The following is a 22,793-nucleotide window of genomic DNA, read 5'->3' on the forward strand; positions in this document are numbered from 1 at the left end:
CGTGGAAAACAGAATAGCTTCCTCTCTGTTGTGGCAAATCTCCGGCATGAGCCTTATCAAGCCGACAAGAATCCCCGCCGTAACAGGTGGCACTGTAAGGCATTGGCACCTCGTTCCCGCGCCCATCCTTCCAATAAACGTGCATCCAGTTCACCCGCCGACGGTGCATAGCCTCACCACAATTTTCTCCTCATGAATGCTATGGCCGACTGCTTGGCCGCAATCGTGACCTCGGACATTCCTTTGTCCATCGTTGCCAAAATGAAGTTCACCGCCTGCTCACCCCTCACCCCACGACTGTCTAGCTGCGTCGCCCCACTGTCCAAAAAGTCCCACCAAGCCTGCTCGTACGCCCTCTACGCTGAAACAGGCACTGACCCTCTTACCAGTTGAGCAACTCTTTCTCTCCTACTGATCACATCCCTGTCGGCACCGGCATCTTGCAATCGTCCGCCTCAGTGGCTAGCCCATGGAACCTCTACCACTGTGAACGAGACAAAGCATCCGCAATGTCATTGTCCACCCCCGGCACATGCCGGGCTTGAAATAAAATGTCATGTTCCAAACATTGCAGCACAAATACCCTAAACAACTTGAGCACCTGTGGGTCCCTGGCCGACTGCTTATTCACGACATGTACCACCGACATGTTATCCACCTTAAAAATCACCTTTTTGTGTGCCAGCTCCCCTGCCCACACGTCACCGCCACCACCAGGGGAAACCGTTCCAAAAATGCAATGCTCCTTCCCCCGTTCTGCCACTGTGGGGGCCAAACCTTAGCGCACCACTTCCCCTGCCAATACAGTCCAAAACCACCTACCCCCGCCGCGTCCAAGGAGATGGTCGCGTCCCATTCCCACTCCTCCGGGGGGGCCATGGGAATACCATTAAACCATTCCAATAACGCACTGCACATGCGCAGGTCTTCCTTCGTACCCGCCGACATGCGCAGATGATGGTGCTGTAGTGTCAAAGCGGACAGGGACACGCCCAGATGTCTGCAAAAGGTTTGCCCCGCTCGCACCACCCGGCAAGCAAAGTTCAAGTGCCCTAAGAGAACCTGCACTTCCCGTACCGTTACCTTCTACTTAGCCAACATGGTGTCAATCAACAGCAGCATGTGCACCTTCTTATCTCCCAGCAAACAGGTCTCCACAGAGTTTAGTTCAATACCCAGAAATGACAGCCCCGTGCTTGGACCTTGTGTCTTCTCTGGTGCCAGGGGCACACCCAGGTAGCCCATGAGCTCTGTAAAACTGTCCAGCTGCAGCTGGCAGTCCAACGAACGAGGCAGTCCCATCAGGAAAAAGTCATCCAGGTAGTGCGTCACCGTCTCTTTGCCTGTGTGCCACGAAAAAAGCCACTGCAAAAGGAGCTGAACCGTTCAAACAAAGCGCAAGAGATGAAACACCCCATGGGCAAAGCTTTGTCCACGAAGATGAACCCCTCGGACTGAATCTTCAATAGTTGAAAATCCTCCGGGTGTACCCGTAGCAGCCGAAAAGCTGACTTGATGTCGCATTTTGCCATGAGGGCGCCTGTCCCTACCGTCACAACCAGCCGCCTTGCCACGTCCATGGAGGAGTAAGAAACCGACGACAAATCGGCCGCTATGTAATCATTGACCGACGCCCCCTCCGGTCATGACAGATGCTGAATCAGCCGATACTGTCCAGGCTCCTTCTTCGGTACCACTCCGATAGGGGAGATAATCAGGTCCCGAATAAGGGTCACTTGAAAAGGCCCGCCATCCGCCCTTCCCAGACTTCCTTTCCCAGTTTATCCAGTACCACCGCTGTGTGTGCTGACAGATTTTAGCTTTTCGGCCCATCTGGCAGCTCTCGGACCCTCGTACCCCAGCCGGAAACCCTCCCGAAACCCCTGCCGGAGCAGTCCTGTGTCTTCGGTCCGTGGATAAGACGCCAAGAAGGTTTCCTGCCGGTCCTGTTTAACTGGCGTATGAGCCTTTCCCCAGAGACCCCTGTCCTCCCCTACCTCCCCTGCCCCCGACTGTTGCCCTGACGGCGCGGACTGCTGACCCTGATTGCCGCCTCCTGTCCCCCAGCATTGCACCACTGGGTACCGCCCTGCGCATTTGGAGCATTCGCGCCGGAACCTGCAATATTATCTTGCACAAGCGCCCTTGTTGTAGTCCTAACACACTCCCACTGTGGCACTGACCGTATTCCCTCCCTGCCCCACCCCACCTGAAAGGGGCGAGGCGCGAGCTGTAAACTGCTGCCGGTGAATATCATTTTGCCAAACGTTACCCCATCCCAATGTCTGCTGGTGTGGATCTGAATCGATTTCCCCCCGTTTTGCCTCCGGGTCCCAGGCCAAGCGCGCTCTAAACTCTTCGTCATAGTGCGACCATGCTTAATGCCCGTACATGACCTGCGCCCGAAGGATCATGTCCATGTATTTAAACAGCACAACAGACCGGTCCGGGTACTTTTCGCAGTACACACTGGCAAAAATCAAGAAACCAGCCGACCAATTTTCAATGTTCAGGGGCACCCTTGGGCGCTTAGCCAACTCCAGCTCCTCCTCCTTAGACCCCTCCTTTGCCGTCAGCTCATGATACAGGAGCTTTAAGATATCCACGTACTCCCCTTTCCATATCTTCTCTTTGGTGGCCAACGACAGGTTTGCCCCCAAGGGATTCGAAATGCCCATATACGGCAGCTTGCTTGTGCACCGGGACCTCATGACTCTGCTTACCTTCCTTACCCTACTTGCCCTCCTTGGGTATGCCCCCATCCGCCTGTGGCCCCGTCGCACCTAGACCCGTCTCGTACGGCCCCACCCCTGTGTCCCGCACGTAAGTTCCTTTTTTCAAACGCACCCCTCTTCCTCCCCCCGCATCCGTGCCGACCAAGACCTTGTCCTGCGTGACTTACCTGGCGTCAAGGTTGCGTCCACACTGGATCCCGCCACCTAACCAGTTGAGCAGGGGGGCTGTCACTCGGGTCTCTTTCGCGTACCCTGCAAGCAACTAGGAACAGCATTACTCCAATCCCCCCATCCTAAACCTTCCCCGTCTCTGCTACAATATTTCTCCTTCCACCACACTCTCCTCATCATAATCCAACTGTGATGGGCCGTCCACCTCGGACTCCAGCCCTATTAGCCCCATGCGTTCTTGCCATAGGCCGCCCTCCGCGGGCTCCAGCCTGCTCAGCCCTACCCGCTCCCTACATGTAATCCAACTGGGACAGGCCATCCACCTCGGACTCCAGCCCTGTTAGCCCCATGCGTTCTTGCCATAGGCTGCCCTCTGAGGGGTCCAGCCTGCTCAGCCCTGCCAGCTCTCTACATGAGCTGAGCAGGTAACCCAAATCCAAACTCTCTCCCCTCTGCCCTGTGCTCCACTCCTCCTGGTCCTGATCTGAACTGACGGACCCCCGCCCCCGTGCCCCGGTGGCTGCATTGACCCGTCGGGGTGGGGTTGGCGGGGACTTACTGCCCGCCTCCTATAGGACGCTACCGTCAGGTCCCTCAGGGGAGCACAACCGCCCGCATGAGGCAGAGTAGGCCCATCCTCCCGAGCACCTCACCATACAGTCCTGCTGAAAGAAAGAGGTGGAGTCCAACATGCCGGGGTTAAACCTGTCCCCTAAGCTGTCAAACCCACCAGCGTCCCCCCAGGGGCCCCCAATCCCCCCCAACCCCCACCGCACCAGACGAATGGCCCTGCACCGCGACTGGGTAGACCGCCAAGCCCCAGGCTCACTCCCCTGAGCGCCCCCACCCCCAACCGCCTGCACTTTTCTCCCCGTCACTCCATACCAAGGACTCCAGCTCCCGGCGGACCATGCCTCCCCCCTGGCCCCCCCCGGCACCCATGCACCCCCCACGACACCCGACAATCCCACCGGCTTCCCCCAGGCTCCAGCGGCCGGCCACCGATTGTGCCAGTCCTCAGACGCCCTCCCCTGCCGCTCCCCCACGTCCAAAGCCGGCATGGACCCCAATGTGGAAAATCCTTGCCTCCCCCCTGCCTCTCCCATCACCCGTCACCCGGCGTCTCCCTCAACCTGATATTCTTGGGGATCCCCCGCCTCTCTCCCACTTGACCCCTCCCCCACACCAAAACTCCGCGACCTGGCCTGTACCCCCATGCCCCTGGCATCCTCTCTCGGACCCTCTAATGCCCCATGTCCCCCCATGCCCCCTCCCCTGCCCCTTCCCCCTCCACCGTGCTGTCAATAAGCAAGGGGGAAGACCCCCCCGCTGTTCTCCGGGGCAGGCGCGTCCCCCCACGCTCCACCCCTGTTCTGGGACCACCGCACCTCTCTTATTGCCACGTTTCCGCTTGTGGGCGCCACCCCCCCTCGCCCGCTTCACCCTGCATCCCCTGCCCCTCCCTGGGCCGTGCTGCTCCCTACCTAAACACCAAGGTAGGCCTCGCAACAGTGCCCCGCTTCCCACCCCGCGGGCGTTTGACAGGCGATTGCCACTCGCTGCGCTCCTAGAGGGTCTCACCTTCACGTCGGGCCGCAGCATGTCAGAGTGGTCCGTATCCTCGAAGAGGCGGATGGCCTCTAGGACACTCGGATCCTCCAAGCGCGCTATCCGTCTCCGTCAATGGGCCCTGTGCAGAGGCGCTCCTCAGATCTCCTTGCTGACACCATGCACCGTCCCTCACAGCTGGTGACCAAAGGCTCCCGCTGCCACTATCACCGAGAAACGCACATCAGAATGCCACCACACCCACCACAAAGATAAACAAAGCGAAAGTCAACAAAGCTAAACTGCCCAGTGTCCTCCGTGACCGGCTGTTCAATCAGTCATTTGTTAAGCGCACTACATACCTGCGAGGGTCTCAAGGTGCTGGGGGAGGAGGTGGGGGCCGCTACTGATCGAACAGCCAGGTCTTCAGTGTCCTCCTGAAGGTCAGCAGGTCTTGGGTCTGTCGAAGGCTCAGTGGGAGGGTGTTCTATGTCTTGGCGGCGAGGTGGGAGAAGGATCTCCCGGCAGTGGCTGTTCTCCGGATGCGCGGGACGGTGGCGAGTGAGAGGTCGGCGGAGCGTAGCTGGCGGTTGGGGAGTAGAAGGAGAGCCGTCTGTTGAGGTAGGCTGGGCTGGTGTTGTGGAGGGCCTTATGTGCGTGGATGAGGAGCTTGAAGGATATCCTCTTGTTGACGGGGAGCCAGTGCAGGTTTCTCAGGTGGGGGGTGATGTGGCCGTGCCATGGTACATCAAGGATCAGTCGTGCTGAGGCGTTTTGGATGCGTTGTAATCGATTGATGAGCTTGGTCGGGGCTCCCGCGTAGAGGGCGTTTCCGTAGTTGAGTCTGCTGCTGACAAGGGCCTGGGTGACTGTCTTTCTTGTATCTGTCGGGATCCATCTGTAGATCTTGCAGAGCATGCGGAGGCTGTTGCAGCTGGAGGAGGAGACGGCGTTGACTTGCTTGGTCATTGAAAGCGTTGAGTCGAGGATGATTCCCAGGTTGCGTGCGTGGTCGGTGGGGGTCGGGATGCCCCCAGTGCCGTTGGCCACCAGGAGTCGTCCCAGGCTGACGGGTTGGAGCTGAGGATGAGGACCTCCGTCTTGTCCGAGTTCAGCTTCAGACGGCTGATCTTCATCCAGTCGGCGACGGCCTTCATTCCTTCATGGAGGTTGGCTTTGGCGGTGATGAGGTCCTTGGTGAGGGAGAGGATCAGTTGAGTGTCGTCGGCGTAGGAGATTATGTTGACGTCAGGCTGTCAGGCGACGTCTGCAAGGGGGGCCATGTAAATGTTGAACAGTGTGGGGCTGAGGGAGGATCCTTGGGGTACACCGCAGATGATCTCCGAGGCTTTGGAACGGAACGGGGGTAGGCAGATGCTCTGGGTTCTGCTGGAGAGGAAGGAGGTAGTCCATTCCAGAGCCTTGTCTCGGATCCATGCGGCGTGGAGCCGTTTGCGTAGTGTGCAGTGGCAGACGGTGTAGAAGTCGGCGGAGAGGTCTAGGAGGATGAGTGCTGCAGTATCCCCGTTGTCTAGCAGGGTCCTGATGTCTCAGTGGCGGCGATGAGGGTGGTCTCAGTGCTGTGGTTGATGCGGAACCCTGACTAGGAATGGTCCAGGAGTCTGTTCTCTTCGAGGTATCGGGTTAGCTGTCTGTTAACGATTTTCTCAATGACCTTGGCCGGGAAGGGTAGCAGAGAGATGGGTCGGAAGTTCTTGAGGTCTCTTGGGTCTGCCTTGGGTTTTTTAAGTAGGGTGTTGATCTCGGCGTGTTTCCAGCCTCTGGGAAGGTCGCGGTCTCAAGGGAGAGATTGATGACGTTGTGTAGGTGGGGTGCGATGGAGCTGCCTGCTTTGTTGAAGACGTGGTGCGGGAATGGGTCTGACGGAGAGCCGGAGTGGATTGTGCCCATGGTCTTGATGGTGTCATTAACGCTCACGCTGGTCCAGGCTAGCAAGGGGATGTGGTTGTTGGTGTGCAGAGGGTCTGTTGTGTTGCTGTCAGTTGGGTATGTCTGGGTGTTGAAGCTGTCGTGGATGTCTGCTATCTTGCGGTGGAAGAAGGTGGGAAAGGAGTCACACAGGGCTTGCGATGGCAGGATGTCGTTGGTGTTGGAGCTGGAGTTGGAGAGTTCCTTCACGATGTTGAAGAGCTCCTTGCTGTTGTGTGCGTTGTTGTAGAGGCGGTCTTTGAAGGAGGTCTTTTTGGCAGCCCTGATGAGGTGGTGGTGGTTGCGGATGGCGTCCTTGTGTGCTGCGTGGCTGTCCGGAGTTTGTTCACTGTGCCATTTCTTCTCTAGTTTCTTGAAGGCTTGCTTGGAATCTAGGAGTTCTGCGGTGAACCAGCTGGCCCTCTTGCTGGTGTCTCAGTGGGGGGGTTTCTTCAGTGGGGCGAGGGTGTTGGTGCAGTCCTCTATCCAGCGTCTGAGGTTGTGGGCAGCGACGTCGGTGTTGGAGGGTTCGGTGGGGGGCTGAGAGTGAGGTTTGCATGTAGTTGGCCTTCGGTGATTTACTGATTTTGCTCCAGCAGCGGCGGGGGATCTGTTGGGTGCGGTGGTGTGTGGTTGGTTTCTGGAAGGTGAAGTGGATGCAGCGGGGGTCGGTCCAGAGGAGTTCAGTGGTGTGGCTGATGGAGACATGCGGGCTTGAGGAGAAGACGGGGTCGAGCGTGTGGCCGGCGGAGTGGGTGGGTGTTGTGGTGAGTTGTCTCAGTCCGAGTTTGGCGAGGTTATCCATCAGGGTTGTGGGGTTGTTGTTGTTGTTGTTCTCAAGGTGAAAGTTCAGGTCTCCGAGGAGGATGTAGTCGGTGGAGGTCAGGGCGTGCGTGCTGATGAAGTCGGCAATGGAGTCGCTGAACTGGGGGCGGGGTCCGGTGGGTCGGTAGACGAGGGTGCCTCTGATCATGGAATTGGGGTCTGTGTGGATCAGGAAATGCATGTGTTCGGTGGTGCTGAGCGCGTCATTGGTGCTAGTCGAGACCCTGATCCTGTTCTTGTGGACAGTGGCGATTCCTCCTCCGACTCCGTTGGTGCGGTCTCTGCGGGTGATCTTGTAGCCGTCTGGATTGGCTATGGCGATGTCGGGTGTGGAGGAGTTGTTCAACAAGGTCTCTGTCAGGAAGGCGACGTCCGGGGAGGTTGTGTTGAGCAGGTCCCAGAGCTCGACGGCATGTTTGCGTGTGGAGTGGGTGTTCAGTAGTATGCATCCGAGGTGGTTGAGGTCTTTCATGCCGGGTGGTTCGTCGGCTCTGTGGCTGGTGTAGCTGCAGTTCCGGCAGGTGAAGGGACCGTGTGTGCGTTTCGGGGCGGCCTTGAAGCAGTTGTGGGTCCGTCAAGGGTTGAGAGCGTGCAGAGTGCTGGCGTCGTAGTGGCGGCCGTCATAATGGCGGGTGCGGGGGCCAGGGGTTCTGGCGATGGGCGCAGTCTAGGCGCGGACATGCGCAGATGGGCTTGCTACGCACCAGTGGCATGTATGGAGAGGTGGAAGTGGAGCAGCTGGGAGGCGGGGGCAGCGAATGGGCAGTCAGGGGGCGGAGCCGCAGGGTTCGCAGCAGCGGGGGAGGTGAGGGCCGACGAAGGAAACAGAAGTCAAAAGGGCACAACAATTGAGGGGGAACCGAGTGGAACAGAGGGCAGAAAGGTCACAAAAAGGGTAAAAAGGTCACAAGAATACAGGGGGAAACGAGTGGCACAGAAGGCAAAAGGTCACAAGAAGGGCAAAAAGGTTGAAGAAAAAAGAGGGGAAACGAGTGGCACAGAAGGCAAAAGGTCACAAGAAAGGGCAGAAAGGTCACAAAAAATGGGGGAAACGAGTGGCACAGAAGGCAGAAAGGTCACAGAAATGCAGGGGCAGCTAAGCAACAGAAGGCAAAAACTGGCAGAGGGACACGGGGGCCGCGATGGGAACAGAAGGAAAAACCGGGCAGAGAGACACGGGGCAGTGAGGGGAGCAGAAGGGAATCCGGGGAGAGAGACACAGGGGCAGCGAGGGGAACAGAGGGAGAGAACGGGCACAGACCACATACAGGCAGCGGAGGAGACAGACAACAGCAGTCACAGACAACAATGAAAGTGCAGTCACTACAACGGGAGCAATGAAAGAAAATACAGGCAATACAATGGAGGATGAGCAAACCTACGGCCTACCACTGGACACCCGGGATGAGGCGCAGGTGGTAGCCTGCGGGTGGAGGAGGGCATCGAACTTCCTCAGCAGCGGCAGCTGGGCAGGGAGGCACAGGCGGTGCTGTGCGGAGGGGGAGCGACCTGCCTGGAAAGGTCAAGGGTCGCTCTCCTCACCGCGCAGCGACCGGCCTATATGGGGAGGTGGGAGGGAGGAGCAGCTGGGAGGCGGGAGGTGGGGGCAGCGAATGGGCAGCTCGGGGGGAGGGGCCGCAGGGGATGCAGCGGGGAGGAGTGACAAAGGAAACAGAAGGCAAAAGGGCACAACAATTGAGGGGAAACGAGTGGCACAGAAGGCAGAAAGGTCACAAAAAGGGCAAAAGGTCACAAATATACAGGGGAACGAGTAGCACAGAGGCACAAAGGTCACAACGAAAGGGTAGAAAGGTCACAAAATATGGGGGAAAAGAGTGGCACAGAGGCACAAAGGTCACAAGAAAGGGCAAAAAGGTCTGAAAAATCGGGGGAAACGAGTGACACAGAGGCACAAAGGTCACAAGAATGGGCAGAAAGGTTACAAAAAACGGGGGGGCACAGAGGGCACAAAGGTCACAAGAAAGGGCAGAAAATTCACAAAAAACAGGGGGAAACGAGTGGCACAGAGGCACAAAGGTTACAACAAGGGTAAAAAGGTCACAGAAAAACGGGGTAAACGAGTGGCACAGAAGGCAAAAGGTCACAAGAAAGGGCAGAAAGGTCACAAAAAACGGGGGGAAAGAGTGGCACAGAAGGCAGAAAGGTCACAGAAATGCAGGGGCAGCTAAACAACAGAGGGCAAACACGGGGAGAGAGACACGGGGGCCGTGAGGAGAGCAGAAGGAAAAACCGGGCAGAGAGACACGGGGGCAGCGAGGGGAACAGAGGGAGAGAGCGGGCAAAGACCATGTACAGGCAGCAGGGGAGACAGACAACAGCAGTCACAGACACAACAATGAAAATGCAGTCACTACAACAGGAGCAATGAAAGAAGATACAGGCAATACAATGGAGGATGAGCAAACCTACGGCCTACCATTGGCCACCAGGGATGAGGCGCAGGTGCTACCCTACAGGTGGAGGAGGGCCTTGAACTTCTTCAGCAGCGGCAGCTGGGCAGGGAGCCACAGGCAGTGCTGTGCGGAGGAGGGGCGATCTACCTGGAAGGGTCAAGGGCTGCTGTTGTGTCACAAACACCAAAATGGTGGCTAATGACACAAGATGGCCGGTTATAAAACCCCCAAGCCCAATACTAGCCCAACCCAAGCCCAACAAGCCCAACGCCAGCCCAATGGAATCCAACTAGCCCAATGGGCTCTGACTGCCAAGCCCAAACCTAGCCCAACTCCAAGCCCAACAAGCCCAACACCAGCCCAATGGAGCCCAACCAGACCAATGGGCTCTGGCTGCCACCCGGCCCAAAAACCCCAAAGGGGGCAGACCTCCCGCTGGTCGCCCTCCCCCCCCCCCAAATCCCCGTTAAAAAGCATCTTGCATTGCATTCAAGGCATCGCAATTTGCGATTCCTTAAGTGCATCCCAAATGCAAAAATAACGGGCGCAAAGGGTCAGATCCTGAGAATCTGCCCGTTTGCAATCGGGATTTCCTTTGATGGATGTGGGCCTAAATCCGGAAATATAAGCAAATCAAATTGCGTGGGTCTTGTAAGTATGGGGCAACCTGGCTTCCTCTGCAAAGTGATTGTAACATGGGATAAATAAAACAAGAAACTGTGACGTGTTCAATTAGGAAATAAATGTTACCTTCTGACTATGGTAAGAACTTCCTGAATGCAGGCATATGAGTACAAGTTAACCCATGCCATGACTTTTTTTTTATGACAATGCATAAACACGCATCTCCACCACAAGTATTTGTATTTTGCCATACAAAAACAATCAGTGTCCCCTTGCTTCAGACATACAGAGGTCAGAGGTATGTACTCTCTCTTGTGTTACTTCCTGTAGATACGTGAACAGGTGCTACTTACACTTGGCTCAATGGCCACTCTGCTTCCTTCAGACCAGCTGGCTTTGGAACTACCAAGAGTGTTCCGAGAGGTATTATACCTCCAGGCAAGCCTGCCGAAAGAGAACACCTTTGGCCTGATAAAGGTATGTCTGGGGCAAATATACCCCTCAGAAATATCTACTGTATGTTTGAATGAATTATCGAAGAGAATCATAAGTGGTTGTCTAGCGAGAAAATGTTGTGTTTGGGGGTATTCTCTGCTTGTCTTTCAGATCTGGATTTTTCTGTAGCTTTCAAAACATCTGACCTAGAGCCCAGATCTGATTGGTCATTATCTGGGTCTTCTCTTTTTTTCACCAGGGATATTATAGTTGGGCCTTCATTACAAGTGGCACAATAATTCTGATGGTACAGGTCTCATTGGAATCATGAGGTTTGGAGGAATATGGCAGCTCTGCTGTGTTTCCTCAAAAGCCCGGGGAAAAACAAGTACAGTAAATGAAATGTGACACCCATATGTTATTGCTCCCAAAATTTGAGTCCTTGTTATTTGCCCTTCCTAGACTCACAGCGAAATAGCAAATTATGATAGGTCACTCATAATGAGGGTCACAGTAATGCAGATGGAATCTAAGGAATTACAGAAATTATTTACACTGGTGCATTATTTTTTAAAACCCTTTCATTTTCAGTTTTCTTGGGAGAAACTGCCTTTTTGTGTGGTCAGTGCACCACTACATAGAAGAAAGTAATGCTTTTGGAGATCCATTGTGTCAAAAAAGTAAAACTTTGAATCAAGACCATGTCATTTTTTCTTCCTTCACTTTATTAGCCTTCCTGCCTCACTAGGAGTTAAAAACAAACTTGTTCACAACTTTCTTAATGTATAAATTATTTTTATTTTTTCTATAATCCCCATATTGAGAAAGTAACAATAACCAGCTGGTTTTATTGTTACGATTGTACTTGACATCACCCTTAAGAGTTCTAATCATGGGCCCCTTCTAGGGATCCAGATCACTTCTTCCCTTTAACCTCCATCGTTCGACGAACACCTACCTTATTTTTCATGAGTTGGTTTATATACTTTGGAAAAGGTTTTCACATTTTTTTTAAACTGTCCTTGTATGTTTTCTTAATAGTTCACATGTGCCTCATAAATGTCCTATAGAAAACATCTAAAAGCTTGGGAACTTACCATATACACTTTGTACATTCCAATGTCACCCTCCTCCCAAGAGCAGCCTCATCAACAACTTCTATCTTAAGATTCTTATCAACTCTCCTCTCTGAGAATTCTGATCACCTCTCCTCTCCCTTTTGGGTATTTGCATAAAATCTCTTGGGATCCTGAACTTCACTTGCAACAGAAGATAATACTCTCCTACCTCTTGAGGATTCTCACCCTGTAAAGCTTCTGATCACGTCTTCCTTTGTGGTGATACTGATCACCTCTCCCCAGTCAACCACTGACCCCCTTGAGAGTGTGGATCGCCTGTCCGTTACAAGGATCTTGATTACTTCAATCCCCTTGACTGCCTTGAAGTTCTTTAGCTGAAGATGGAGCTTGATCCTTTCCTCACATTTTAAAGTGATGATTATTCATCACTAGGAAGGGCCATGTCCCAAGAGGTGTCAGATGGCTGTGATTTCGTTGCTTAGTTGGTCAAGATCTGTTGTTTATGTGCAGTAATCATTTAAAATAGTTGGAAATGAATGTGATAAATGAAATTGAAAGCCATATGGATGAGTGATCTCTTTCTAAAGGCTTCTCCCTTACTAATTTCATGTTCTTTTCCATTCAGCCTCTCGAACATTTCCTTAGAGCTGGTGTCACAAAAGCTTGCAAGGAGGCTTCTTTACCGGAAGGGTTTGCAGCACTGCACAATATGGTAGGAGATTTTTTGAGTAGACTCTTCTATCATGAAATCACTGTATCTTCTGAACAATAAAGATGATCAGCTCGTGTGATGGACACAAATCCTGATTAGATAGTAGAGATGTGGATTCCACTCCTGCCCATTCACTGACACCTCTCATGAGAGAGCACTAAAATAAAGTCCCCTGTTATCTTTATCACAGAAGGCTGAAAATGCCACCCATTCTCTTTAAAAACCAAAGGAAATGATGGACGGAGCGTTGACAATACAAGCACTCACCCCCAGTCAACGGATCTGGGTTTAATCCATCACCGTTCTTTAGCCTACTCTGCCACCCCAGTTCAGACATGGCCATGTACAAATCAGTCTGACCCTGTGCCTCATGGGAACAGTCCAGCCCGAACTGCCAAGCCATGCCTTCCCTGGACCGGAAACAAGCTACCGAGGACCGGTTTCTGGCATTTCAGCCGTCTTCAGCCCGGCTTGCTTGAATCCAGTGGCAAAGTGAGCAAGGGACTCACATCTGAGCATACCCTGCCAACTTATGGCGAACAAAGAAAGACCAAAGGAAATGATGGACGGAGCGTTGACAATACAAGCACTCACCCCCAGTCAACTGATCTGGGTTAAATCCATCACCGTTCTTTAGCCCACTATGCCTTCCCAGTTCAGACATGGCCATGTGCAAATTAATCTGACCCTGTGCCTCATGGGAACAGTCCAGCCCGAACTGCCATGCCATGCCTTCCCTGGGCCGGAAACAAGCTACCGAGGACCGGTTTCTGGCATTTCAGCTGTCTTCAGCCCGGCTTGCTTGAATCCAGTGGCAAAGTGAGCAAGGGACTCAAGTCTGAGCATACCATGCCAACTTATGGCGAACAAAGGAAATCAAAGGAAATGATGGACGGAGCGTTGACAATACAAGCACTCACCCCCAGTCAACTGATATGGGTTTAATCCATCACCGTTCTTTAGCCCACTCTGCCACCCCAGATCAGACATGGCCATGTGCAAATCAGTCTGACCCTGTGCCTCTTAGGAACAGTCCAGCCCGAACTGCCAAGCCATGCCTTCCCTGGACCGGAAACAAGCTACCGAGGACCGGTTTCTGGCATTTCAGCCATCATCAGCCCGGCTTGCTTCAATCCAGTGGCAAAGTGAGCAAGGGACTCACTTCTGAGCATACCCTGCCAACTTATGGCGAACAAAGGAAAACCAAAGGAAACGATGGACGGAGCGTTGACAATAAAAGCCCTCAGCCCCAGTCAACTGATCTGGGTTTAATCCATCACCGTTCTTTAGCCCACTCTGCCACCCCAGTTCAGACATGGCCACGTGCAAATCGAACTGACCCTGTGCCTCATGGGAACAGTCCAGCCCGAACTGCCAAGCCATGCCTTCCCTGGACCGGAAACAAGCTACCGAGGACCGGTTTCTGGCATTTCAGCCGTCTTCAGCCCGGCTTGCTTGACTCCAGTGGCAAAGTGAGCAAGGGACTCACGTCTGAGCATACCCTGCCACACTTATGGCAAACAAAGAAAAACCAAAGGAAATGATGGACGGAGCATTGACAATACAAGCACTCACCCTCAGTCAACTGATCTGGGTTTAATCCATCACCGTTCTTTAGCCCACTCAGAACTGGGGTGGCAGAGTGGGCTAAAGAACGGTGATGGATCAAACCCAGATCTGTGGACTGGGTGTGAGTGTTTGATTGGTTCAGATGCTCCGTCCATCACCACCCCCTTTTGTACCGCTTTGTTCGCCATAAGTTGGCAGGGTATGCTCAGACGTGAGTCCCTTGCTCACTTTGCCACTGGATTCAAGCAAGCCAGGCTGAAGACGGCTGAAATGCCAGAAACCGGTCCTCGGAAGCTTGTTTCCGGTCCAAGGAAGGCATGGCTTGGCAGTTCGGGCTGGACTGTTCGCATGAGGCACAGGGTCAGACTGATTTGCATATGGCCATGTCTGAACTGGGGTGGCAGAGTGGGCTAAAGAACGGTGATGGATTAAAGCCAGATCTTTTGACTGGGTGTGAGTGTTTGATTGATTCAGATGCTCCGTCCATCACCACTCCCTTTTGTACCGCTATTGCCTGAGATCAGCTTTTAAAAAACAGTGGCACACACACATCACACTCACAGATGTATTTTCACCAAAATGCTCAGGGGTAGTGTTTTTGATATCTCAAACCCTTTGATCGCCCAACGTAATGATTGGGTTTCTCATTTGTTTAAGCATCAGCCCCTCAGCTGCCTTCTATTTTCCACTGTGGCCTCATTATGAGCTGGCTGAAAATTGGTTTGAGGACACCGGGTCCTGGAATCTATAATTCTTGAATGTTATCCCGCTTCAAATGCTGGCTATCCTGAGTTTTCCCTAGAATGAGAATAACAACTTGGACCCAGAGTTACCAAAATATTTGGGATAATAAATACGCATTTCGGCTCCTGAAAGAGAGCTGGGATTGTGAGGAAGATCTTAACTACACACAGCTCTTTTATCCACAGTATCAGAGATCCTCTTGTTCTGCCGATTACAGTATGTGAAATCACAAATGATAATCGCCCCCTCACTAAATATGGTCTTCTTTTCTTTGGCAGCTCTCTGCCCAGGAACCTCTGTCTCACAAAGGGCAAGCAGCTAAACAGACAGCAAATGAGCTACTCCTCCTGCTTGGTGAGTACAGGATTGGTAAATCCTCAAACCCCATTTATTTTTGTGGAGAAGTGTGGCTCAAGTGGTTGGAGCGGCAGACCTTGATGCAGAGGTCTGGCCCGGACCAGGGTTCAATTCCCCGCCTCAGTGGGTCTTGGGCTCAAATTTCCCCGGACCTGACAATTCTCGCCTTGGTGCCTATTCCAATCATGGAGTCCCACTCTGTAACTCTGGGCAATAGCTTGCTTAATCTCCACAACGGCCCCTCGCAGCGGGATGCCTGGCTTTCACCTTGGGGATGGCCAGTAATGGGTTATCTCGCAGGGGAATACCAGGACGGGTTCCCTAAGCAAGCGCCGGGAAACCCACTGCGGGTAGCTGTGCGCTATACAAGTACAAAAACATTTTTTAGTCTAAAAATGTAACTGTAATTGAAAGAGCGAACTTGTTCATTGGTTATTGTCTTGTACTATTCACCTTTGCTTCTGGCTGTGCCCTCCTCACATATCTCTATATTGCCTCCTTTGCCAATGCTGCTTCTGCTTGTGCATTGCTAGTTCCACCCATGCCCTTACCACTGCTATTGCCAGTTTCTATCCCTGCCTTGCTGATAAATCACATGAGTGCATCTCCACTGTCCATGGATCCTCTGAACATAACCTTTGCTCTTGTCTCCAGGCTCATTCTGTTACTCATAACTTTCCTCAGAACCATTTAAATGTTTTCTCTGTCGATGCATCGTCTACTCACGCTGCTGTAGTTATTTTCTGTCTCGGTTTCCTCTGCCATGCCTCATCAGTAAACATTAATCACCTCCTCACACCCTGTGGCCATACATCTTTCTTTTTTCTCATCCTTTCTTTCCTCTTGCCTGCAAACTGCCCATGTTCCTACACAATCCCTCCCACAGAGGCTGTTTATAGACACCTCCTTTGTTCATGTCTCCTCTTCTCATGCACGTGCCCTTACATTCTCTGCTATTACCTTCACTGCCTTACTCTTTACTTTATCTGTTGTATTTTTTAACAAGTATGATTTCCATCAAAAGTAGTTTTGATGCTAAACAGGAAAGTGATTGCCAAAATTCAGTGCAATACAAAAAGTAAATCTTTATTTGTAGTACTTTGTCAAATGTGATGATGGTGAACATATTCTCAAAAACTTATGACAAGGGAGGGCTTTGGACTGCTATGGTTTATCAGCCTGCATTTAGAGACCAAAATCTGATTTTTGTTGGCAGTCTGGAATAGATCTGGGAAGCCTAAATTTACAAACTTTATTCTTCACCTCTAGCCTCGTCGACCCAGTCTTTGGATTCCTATTTACCTGCACCTCAGTTTAAACGTAGATTTTACCCTGCCAACGAGCATCCTGGTTACAGGCCTCAATACTCATGTTTTGCATCTTGGCAATATATTTGTGAACATCAAGCAATAGGCTTAGGCTATGTTATGTTAATATGATTTATTATTGCGCACGGCTTCATCATGATTGAATTATTTTTTCCAGATGGAGTGTCCAATGTTTTTGAAACTTTTGGAACCATAGAATAGGCATAGACTACCAAGCAGGAAATGATCTAGATTTGAATACCAGAAAACTGACTAACAGGATGTTTTTCAGTTCAAACAGTTGCTAAAACATTTCTGTAGGTCTAGGTCCAATTGTCCTAGCAAGAGGTTGTCTCTAGAATGTACCTTAGGTTCTCGACTTTGAGAACTGAAAGAAATCTTGCTATGTATGGATCTGCCCTCGCTGGTGATGTTCCTGAAAGGATGGCTTCTGGTTTACAAACTGATTTCCGATGCAGCCTCTTGGCTTGATCAGCACTCGCTGCCCTTGTGTTTCCAACCCCTGTTGGTGAGTATTCTGGCCCTCCTCTTTTCTTTTTGAGGGTTTCTTATCATGCTACTGATCTCTACCTCTAGGTTTGTTTGGCCAGCAAATATGCTCTTTGTAATATTCCGACAGTGAATTAGGCGGTGATCTCTTTAACCCCTTGCCCGCGGCCAGAATTCCGCTCCTATGCGGCACATTCGGATCGCGGGCGTGGTCATGACGGCTGGGAGCCGTCATCAGCACACGAGCACTGTGTGCATGACGGCTCCCAGCCGTCATCAGCATGGAAGGGGTTAAAAAGACTAGGGAGCAATAGGGAGAAGACACTTCTCTGGATGCATGCCGCATCTTTATGACACTCATCTTGTTGCACTGCTATTCCAGGTCCCACGAGCTACTGTGTCTTATAGTAAACACAGAAGACATTTACATAGTATGAATATTAGAGTTATTGTGAACAGGTGGGAAACATTTCCATTTATTGTTCATAGATTGTTTTACATTAAACCCTATAATTGGTGATGATCTGAAACCAAAGACAATAATTCAATAAAACAATCTGATAGATCAAGGGCCTACCATCTGGTTAGAAAAGTAATTGCTCATTTTAAATATTTTTGCCTCTCTCTAGAGACAACTCAAAGTGAACTACTGGATGCAGGAGCTCAAGCGTCTGGTATTGAGGTAAGTAGCATAAGGCTGTGTCTCCAGAGAGCCTGTGCCACATGTTAACCTTTAGGGAAAGGGACAGCAGTTTACAACATGCTTATCAGGATCTAAGATGCCTAATTTGTTTTATTTAGAGTGCCAATTTCCCGGTTAGCACAAGGGTTATGTAGAGAGACAAACTGAATAGTTTGCTAGAGTTTCTATGGTGCATTAATGTTATGGAAAAAGCTCGAGAGCGTGAGTGTGAAATGCTTTTATGAGTACTCTCTTGACCATGCAGGTATTACAAGGCAGGTTTCTTTGTGTTTGGGATACCAACTGATACATGGATGAAAGCTGAAAGGAGTAACAGTGTCAACACACCATATGGCAACTAAAGAGGGATTCTGGGACAGCCCTTTGCCTGTGTGGGAGAGCTTCCTTTAAGTATTGGCCTGATGAAATGTTTGTCAGTCCAATGCATTTTGTGTTTGTTTATATTTCCTGCTGTTCGAAATTGTTTTGGAGAGTGTTTTAAAAAAAACTCTTTTGTTTTGCTCTTTTACTGCTGCCATCATTATGGAGTGCATAAAGCTGCGCGAGATCTTGTGAGTGGTTGATTGAGGGGTAAAGTGTCAATTGCTTTGCTCAGTAATTTTTTTAAACTGCAAACACTTGCAGTGTTCAGAGTTTGGCTTTTTTATTCTGACTTTATTATATGGCTTTTGAGAGCCCTCTTTTCAGGAGGGGCTGCCTTAGGGAACCTAAGGCCCCTCCATACAAGACTGTGATGTTTCAGTGCAGAAGCAAGCGCCTATTTAATGCATTGCCAACGTTTCAACTTGGCCATGTGCCTATTGCATTGTATTGTAATTGCATTTGTATAGCGCTTACTACCTTGATGAGGCGTCAAAGCACTTTTTCGACGAGTAGCACGCTACTCCGGGACCCATAGAGGATTAGTGTTGAATTAGTATCGTGAAACATGCAAGTAAATTTTAAGTGGTGGATAGGTTAAGCAGTTATTTGTTTTCGGAAGAATAGCAGAAGGATAGAAGAGGAAAAAGGGGTTTATATTTATATAGCGCTTGTTACTCCTGATGGGGTGTTGAAGCATGCTACTCCTGAAACCCATAAAGGATTAGTGGTGAATTAGTATTGTGAAATATGAAAGTAATTTGAGTGGTGGATATTACTCAGTTATTTGCTGTGTGAAGGATAGCTGAGCGATAGAAGGGGAAGAAAGGTTTGCATTCATATAGCACCTGTTACCCCTGATGCGGTTTTGAAGCACTTTTTTGACAAGTGGCATGCTACTCTGGAACCCATAAGGATTAGTGTTGAAAGTTAGTATGGTGAAACAGGAAATTAATTTGAGTGGTGGATATGTTAGTCAGTTATTTGGATTGAGAAGGGTTGGGGAGGGGTTAAAAAGGGGAAAAGGTTTGCATTTTTATAGCACTTGTAACCCTGATGGGGTGTTGATACGCTTTATTGCAGAGTAGCACACTATTCTAGAACCCATAAAGGATTAGTGGTAAATTAGTATAGTGGTTATGAAATTTGAGCAGCGAACATGTTAGTCTGTTATTTTGATTGAACAGGATAGCGGAGAGATAGAAGAGTGAAGGTTTTTTTCTTCTTCTTTTGTTTTTGGTCATAGCAGTAGGAGGAGGCTTTTGGATGAGTAAAAAGGGCTTTTGGAGGGGAAGAGTCAGAGGGAAGAGTTTAGAAAGGTTTGTTTTGGGGGATCGGTATAGTAAAAGAGGTGTCAGATGATGCAAGGAGGGGTAGAGTAGGAGAGAGTCTAGAAAGGGTTATTTTGGGGATCATAGTAGTGGTATATGGGGTTTGGGATAAATGAGAGAGTGGATGTAGAGGATATATTGATAGATTTATAGGGTGAGAGATAAGGTAGTGCATTGGAAAGAGTAGTAGAAAGAAGTTTGAGATGAGTCAGAAAGTTGGGCTAGAAGATATATTGAGAGAAGTGTAGGCTGAGAAATAGGGTAGTGCATTGGAAATGCTAAATTAGAGGAAAGTGATAAATATATAGATCCATAAGTACATTGAAAGTATATAGATGCATAAAGGAGGTAAGTATATGTAGATTAAAGCTATTGATAGAGGTATGGGTGAGAAATAGGGCAGTGCTCGTTTTCGTAACTAATGAACACACACTCAGTGTTCGTTTGTAAGCGACACGGATAGGTCTCTCCAAACAACGATTGCCCCTTTTAAATATTCAACCACATTTCTGAAGCATTACACCCCACAACAACATTTTTGCTCTAAAGCTATATGCTTGAGCGACAATAATCTCAAGAACCGTAGGTTGCTCTACTGCCTTGGATTTTGGAAATTTTTGTGCTTGATGGTTATTTCCTGACAAAGACACCTCCAGTGTCGAAATGCGCGTCGAAGAAACCATGGTTATTTGTACCAAATTGTTGATTTTGCAATGAATTTAACATTTTTTAATGAAAATCATCGACTGCTGTTTTTAAATGTCAACATCATTTGCTGAAATAATTAAAATGTATGATTTTTTAATAATTTTTTCTTGAACTTTCTCTTCACATTGCTTTTGTCACATATTGCCTGGGATTGTTGTTTTTCATATAAATAAGAGGCAGCGCCAGAATTAAGACCAGGGAAAACCTGGTCTTACCCTTGCGCAATGTGGAGAAATGCTTTATTTCTCCTCGTCTTTGCTGTTTCCATATGTGCTGCCTTGTGCAGCACACATAGAAACAGCAAAATGCAATTGATTGTGTATGTGCAGGAAGGCGAGCCTTCCTGCACATATTTAATCATTGAAAAAAAAGACTTTTTGCAACTTCTATGTTTGCTGCATTAAGCAGCACACATAGAAGTTTCAAAACCCCATGAATGAGTGTTTATCTGCAGGAAGGCCTCCCTTCCTGCACATAACAATCATTAACATTCATTATGCACTATGGTACAAGGGTGCGTGCATTGGCGCTAGGCAGCTGAACTCAGCACCAGCACTAGGAGAAACGCAGGGGTGCACCACATTCTTGTAAATACGGCATATCCCTGTGTTTTCAGAATGGAGAAGCGTGGCTTTAGCAATATAACATGCTTCTCCATTCTGTTGTAAATATGCCCTGAGTCTCTTGTTCTCTTTGAATTGTTTGCCAGCAGATCACTGTGGCGGAAAGGGGCATATTTACAGGATGGCGTTAAGCCACGTTGAGTGGCTCAGCGCAACCTTATAAATATGAAAATGAAGTTAGGCCACTGTAGCGTCCACAAAAGTGACGCTCTGGTGACTATAGGGCTTGTACATATGCTCCTAAGTGTCTTATTGAAAAATAGGTTTACATTCCCACGCAACATGCAGGGAAATCCCTCTTTGGTATTCTGTGTCCCTGGTGGTCACTCATCTCTCCTGGCACAGCATTCTTGATAAAATATTTCTCCTGGATTTGTGTTTAGATGTGCATTATTTCTGTGGAACAATGTCGTACATTGACACAATTACTCCAGTACACTGAGTTATCACCAATTCATCATCATCATAAAATCTTTACTTTTTATCACCAATTAAGTTTGTGGTATTTAGCCATTTTAGTGAGCAGCTACAGTTTATAATTGACAAAAATAATCACTATGGTCTCATAAAAACCTTTGTTGTGACGCACAAAAATATCCTGAGGGTGTTCATGTACTTCTGATCGTTACTTGCATGACTTTTCAGCACACAGCTCTCTGGAATACTGTGGGAAATCTAGGAGTTGCAGAGTTCTATCTCTACTGCAGAGTAGAGTAAGCTCTTGCTTGATAAGAGCTCAGGCAAAAAACTATGGCCTCGATAAATAAACTCAGGGAATCTTGATGTATTTTTAAGATGAGACAAATCCTAAAACTACTGTGATCTCAATACAACTTTTCAAAGTTGTTAACTATGTTTGAACTATATAACAGTACATGCATTTCATTCCCATTTTCTTTATGTCAGTGTACAGGTGAAAGGCCACCAGTCTAACTCAATAGGTCTGGTTATAACTGAAAATGGTGCTCACCCCGTTTGATGGAACGACAGCCTCACGAGATCCTATGTCATTAATATTATTAGATGCAGAGAAAGCATTTGATAGGGTCTCGTGGGGGTTCCTATGGGCAGTATTAGAGAAGGTAAATCTTGGGAGTGGCTTTATAAAGGCTATCAGGGCTTTATATGTCAATCCAAGAATTAAACTTAGAATTATGGGCGAATGGAGTAAAGAGATAATGATTGGACAGGGAACTAGACAAGGATGTCCCTGCTCTCCACTTCTCTTCGCCCTATATATAGATGCATTTATTAGGAAAATAGAACAGAACATAGACATACGGCCAATAGTCTTGAATGGACACGAAACAAAAATTCTGGGGTACGCGGACGATTTGGCGGTTACCTCTTGCGATCCTGAAACTGCATTACGGGCAATAGAAACAGAGGCAGCTATATATGGAAGATTATCAGGATATAAGCTAAACGCAGATAAAACGCAAGTTGTAATAAATAACAAAGTAACGTTGGCAGATCAAAGAGTCACTGAGACTGCGATATATTTAGGGGTTTCAATCTCCTCCGATATCACAACCATAGTAGAGAAGAATTTAGAACCTATAATACGCAAGGCTAAAACTGACTTTAACCGATTAAATAACCTGCATTTGACTACAATTGGCCGATGCAAACTGATAAAAATGTCCTAAAGTGCTATATCTTTTTAGGTCCATTCCCCTACTATTCGACAATAAATGGTTCAGAGAGCTAGAAGGGGTAACAAACAGGTTTATATGGGCAGGAGGAAGAACGCGACGTAGCCAGAAATTTTTGTCGTTGCCCCGAGAACGTGGCGGGTTGACACTCCCAGACTTCAAAACCTATTATTGGGCATCAGTTTTACAATTTATAAGAGGGATGCTGGGGGGAGATATTACGGACAAATGGAGAGGGAGGGATATGATTCCGGATGTATATGAGCTTCTGGTCACGGATTTGGACAGCTGGCTTCTCAAATATGATGAGAAAAGTTACTACAAGAAGGTACGGTTTAAGACCCTGGGGGCTGCCATAACAATATGGTCTATCCTTAAAAAGAAGCTAAAACTGGGCAGAATAAACTATTATACACCACTATATGGGAATCCATTGTTTCCAGGAATCTTCCAC

General features: G+C 49.3%; 1 protein-coding gene across 1 annotated transcript in view; it reads left to right on the forward strand.

Moving 5' to 3' along the window:
* Positions 1-22,793, forward strand: part of LOC147708713 (uncharacterized) — a 273,705-nt gene that overhangs the window by 5,700 nt on the left and 245,212 nt on the right. The window contains exons 4-7 of the mRNA XM_086925763.1: positions 10,577-10,723; positions 12,386-12,472; positions 15,064-15,139; positions 17,589-17,641. Coding sequence (XP_086781889.1) covers positions 10,577-10,723; positions 12,386-12,472; positions 15,064-15,139; positions 17,589-17,641 — 363 coding nt within the window. The remainder of the gene's footprint in view (positions 1-10,576; positions 10,724-12,385; positions 12,473-15,063; positions 15,140-17,588; positions 17,642-22,793) is intronic.

Source organism: Lissotriton vulgaris, chromosome 6 (genome assembly GCF_964263255.1).
Source record: "Lissotriton vulgaris chromosome 6, aLisVul1.2, whole genome shotgun sequence".
In the NCBI taxonomy this organism is placed as follows: domain Eukaryota; kingdom Metazoa; phylum Chordata; class Amphibia; order Caudata; family Salamandridae; genus Lissotriton; species Lissotriton vulgaris.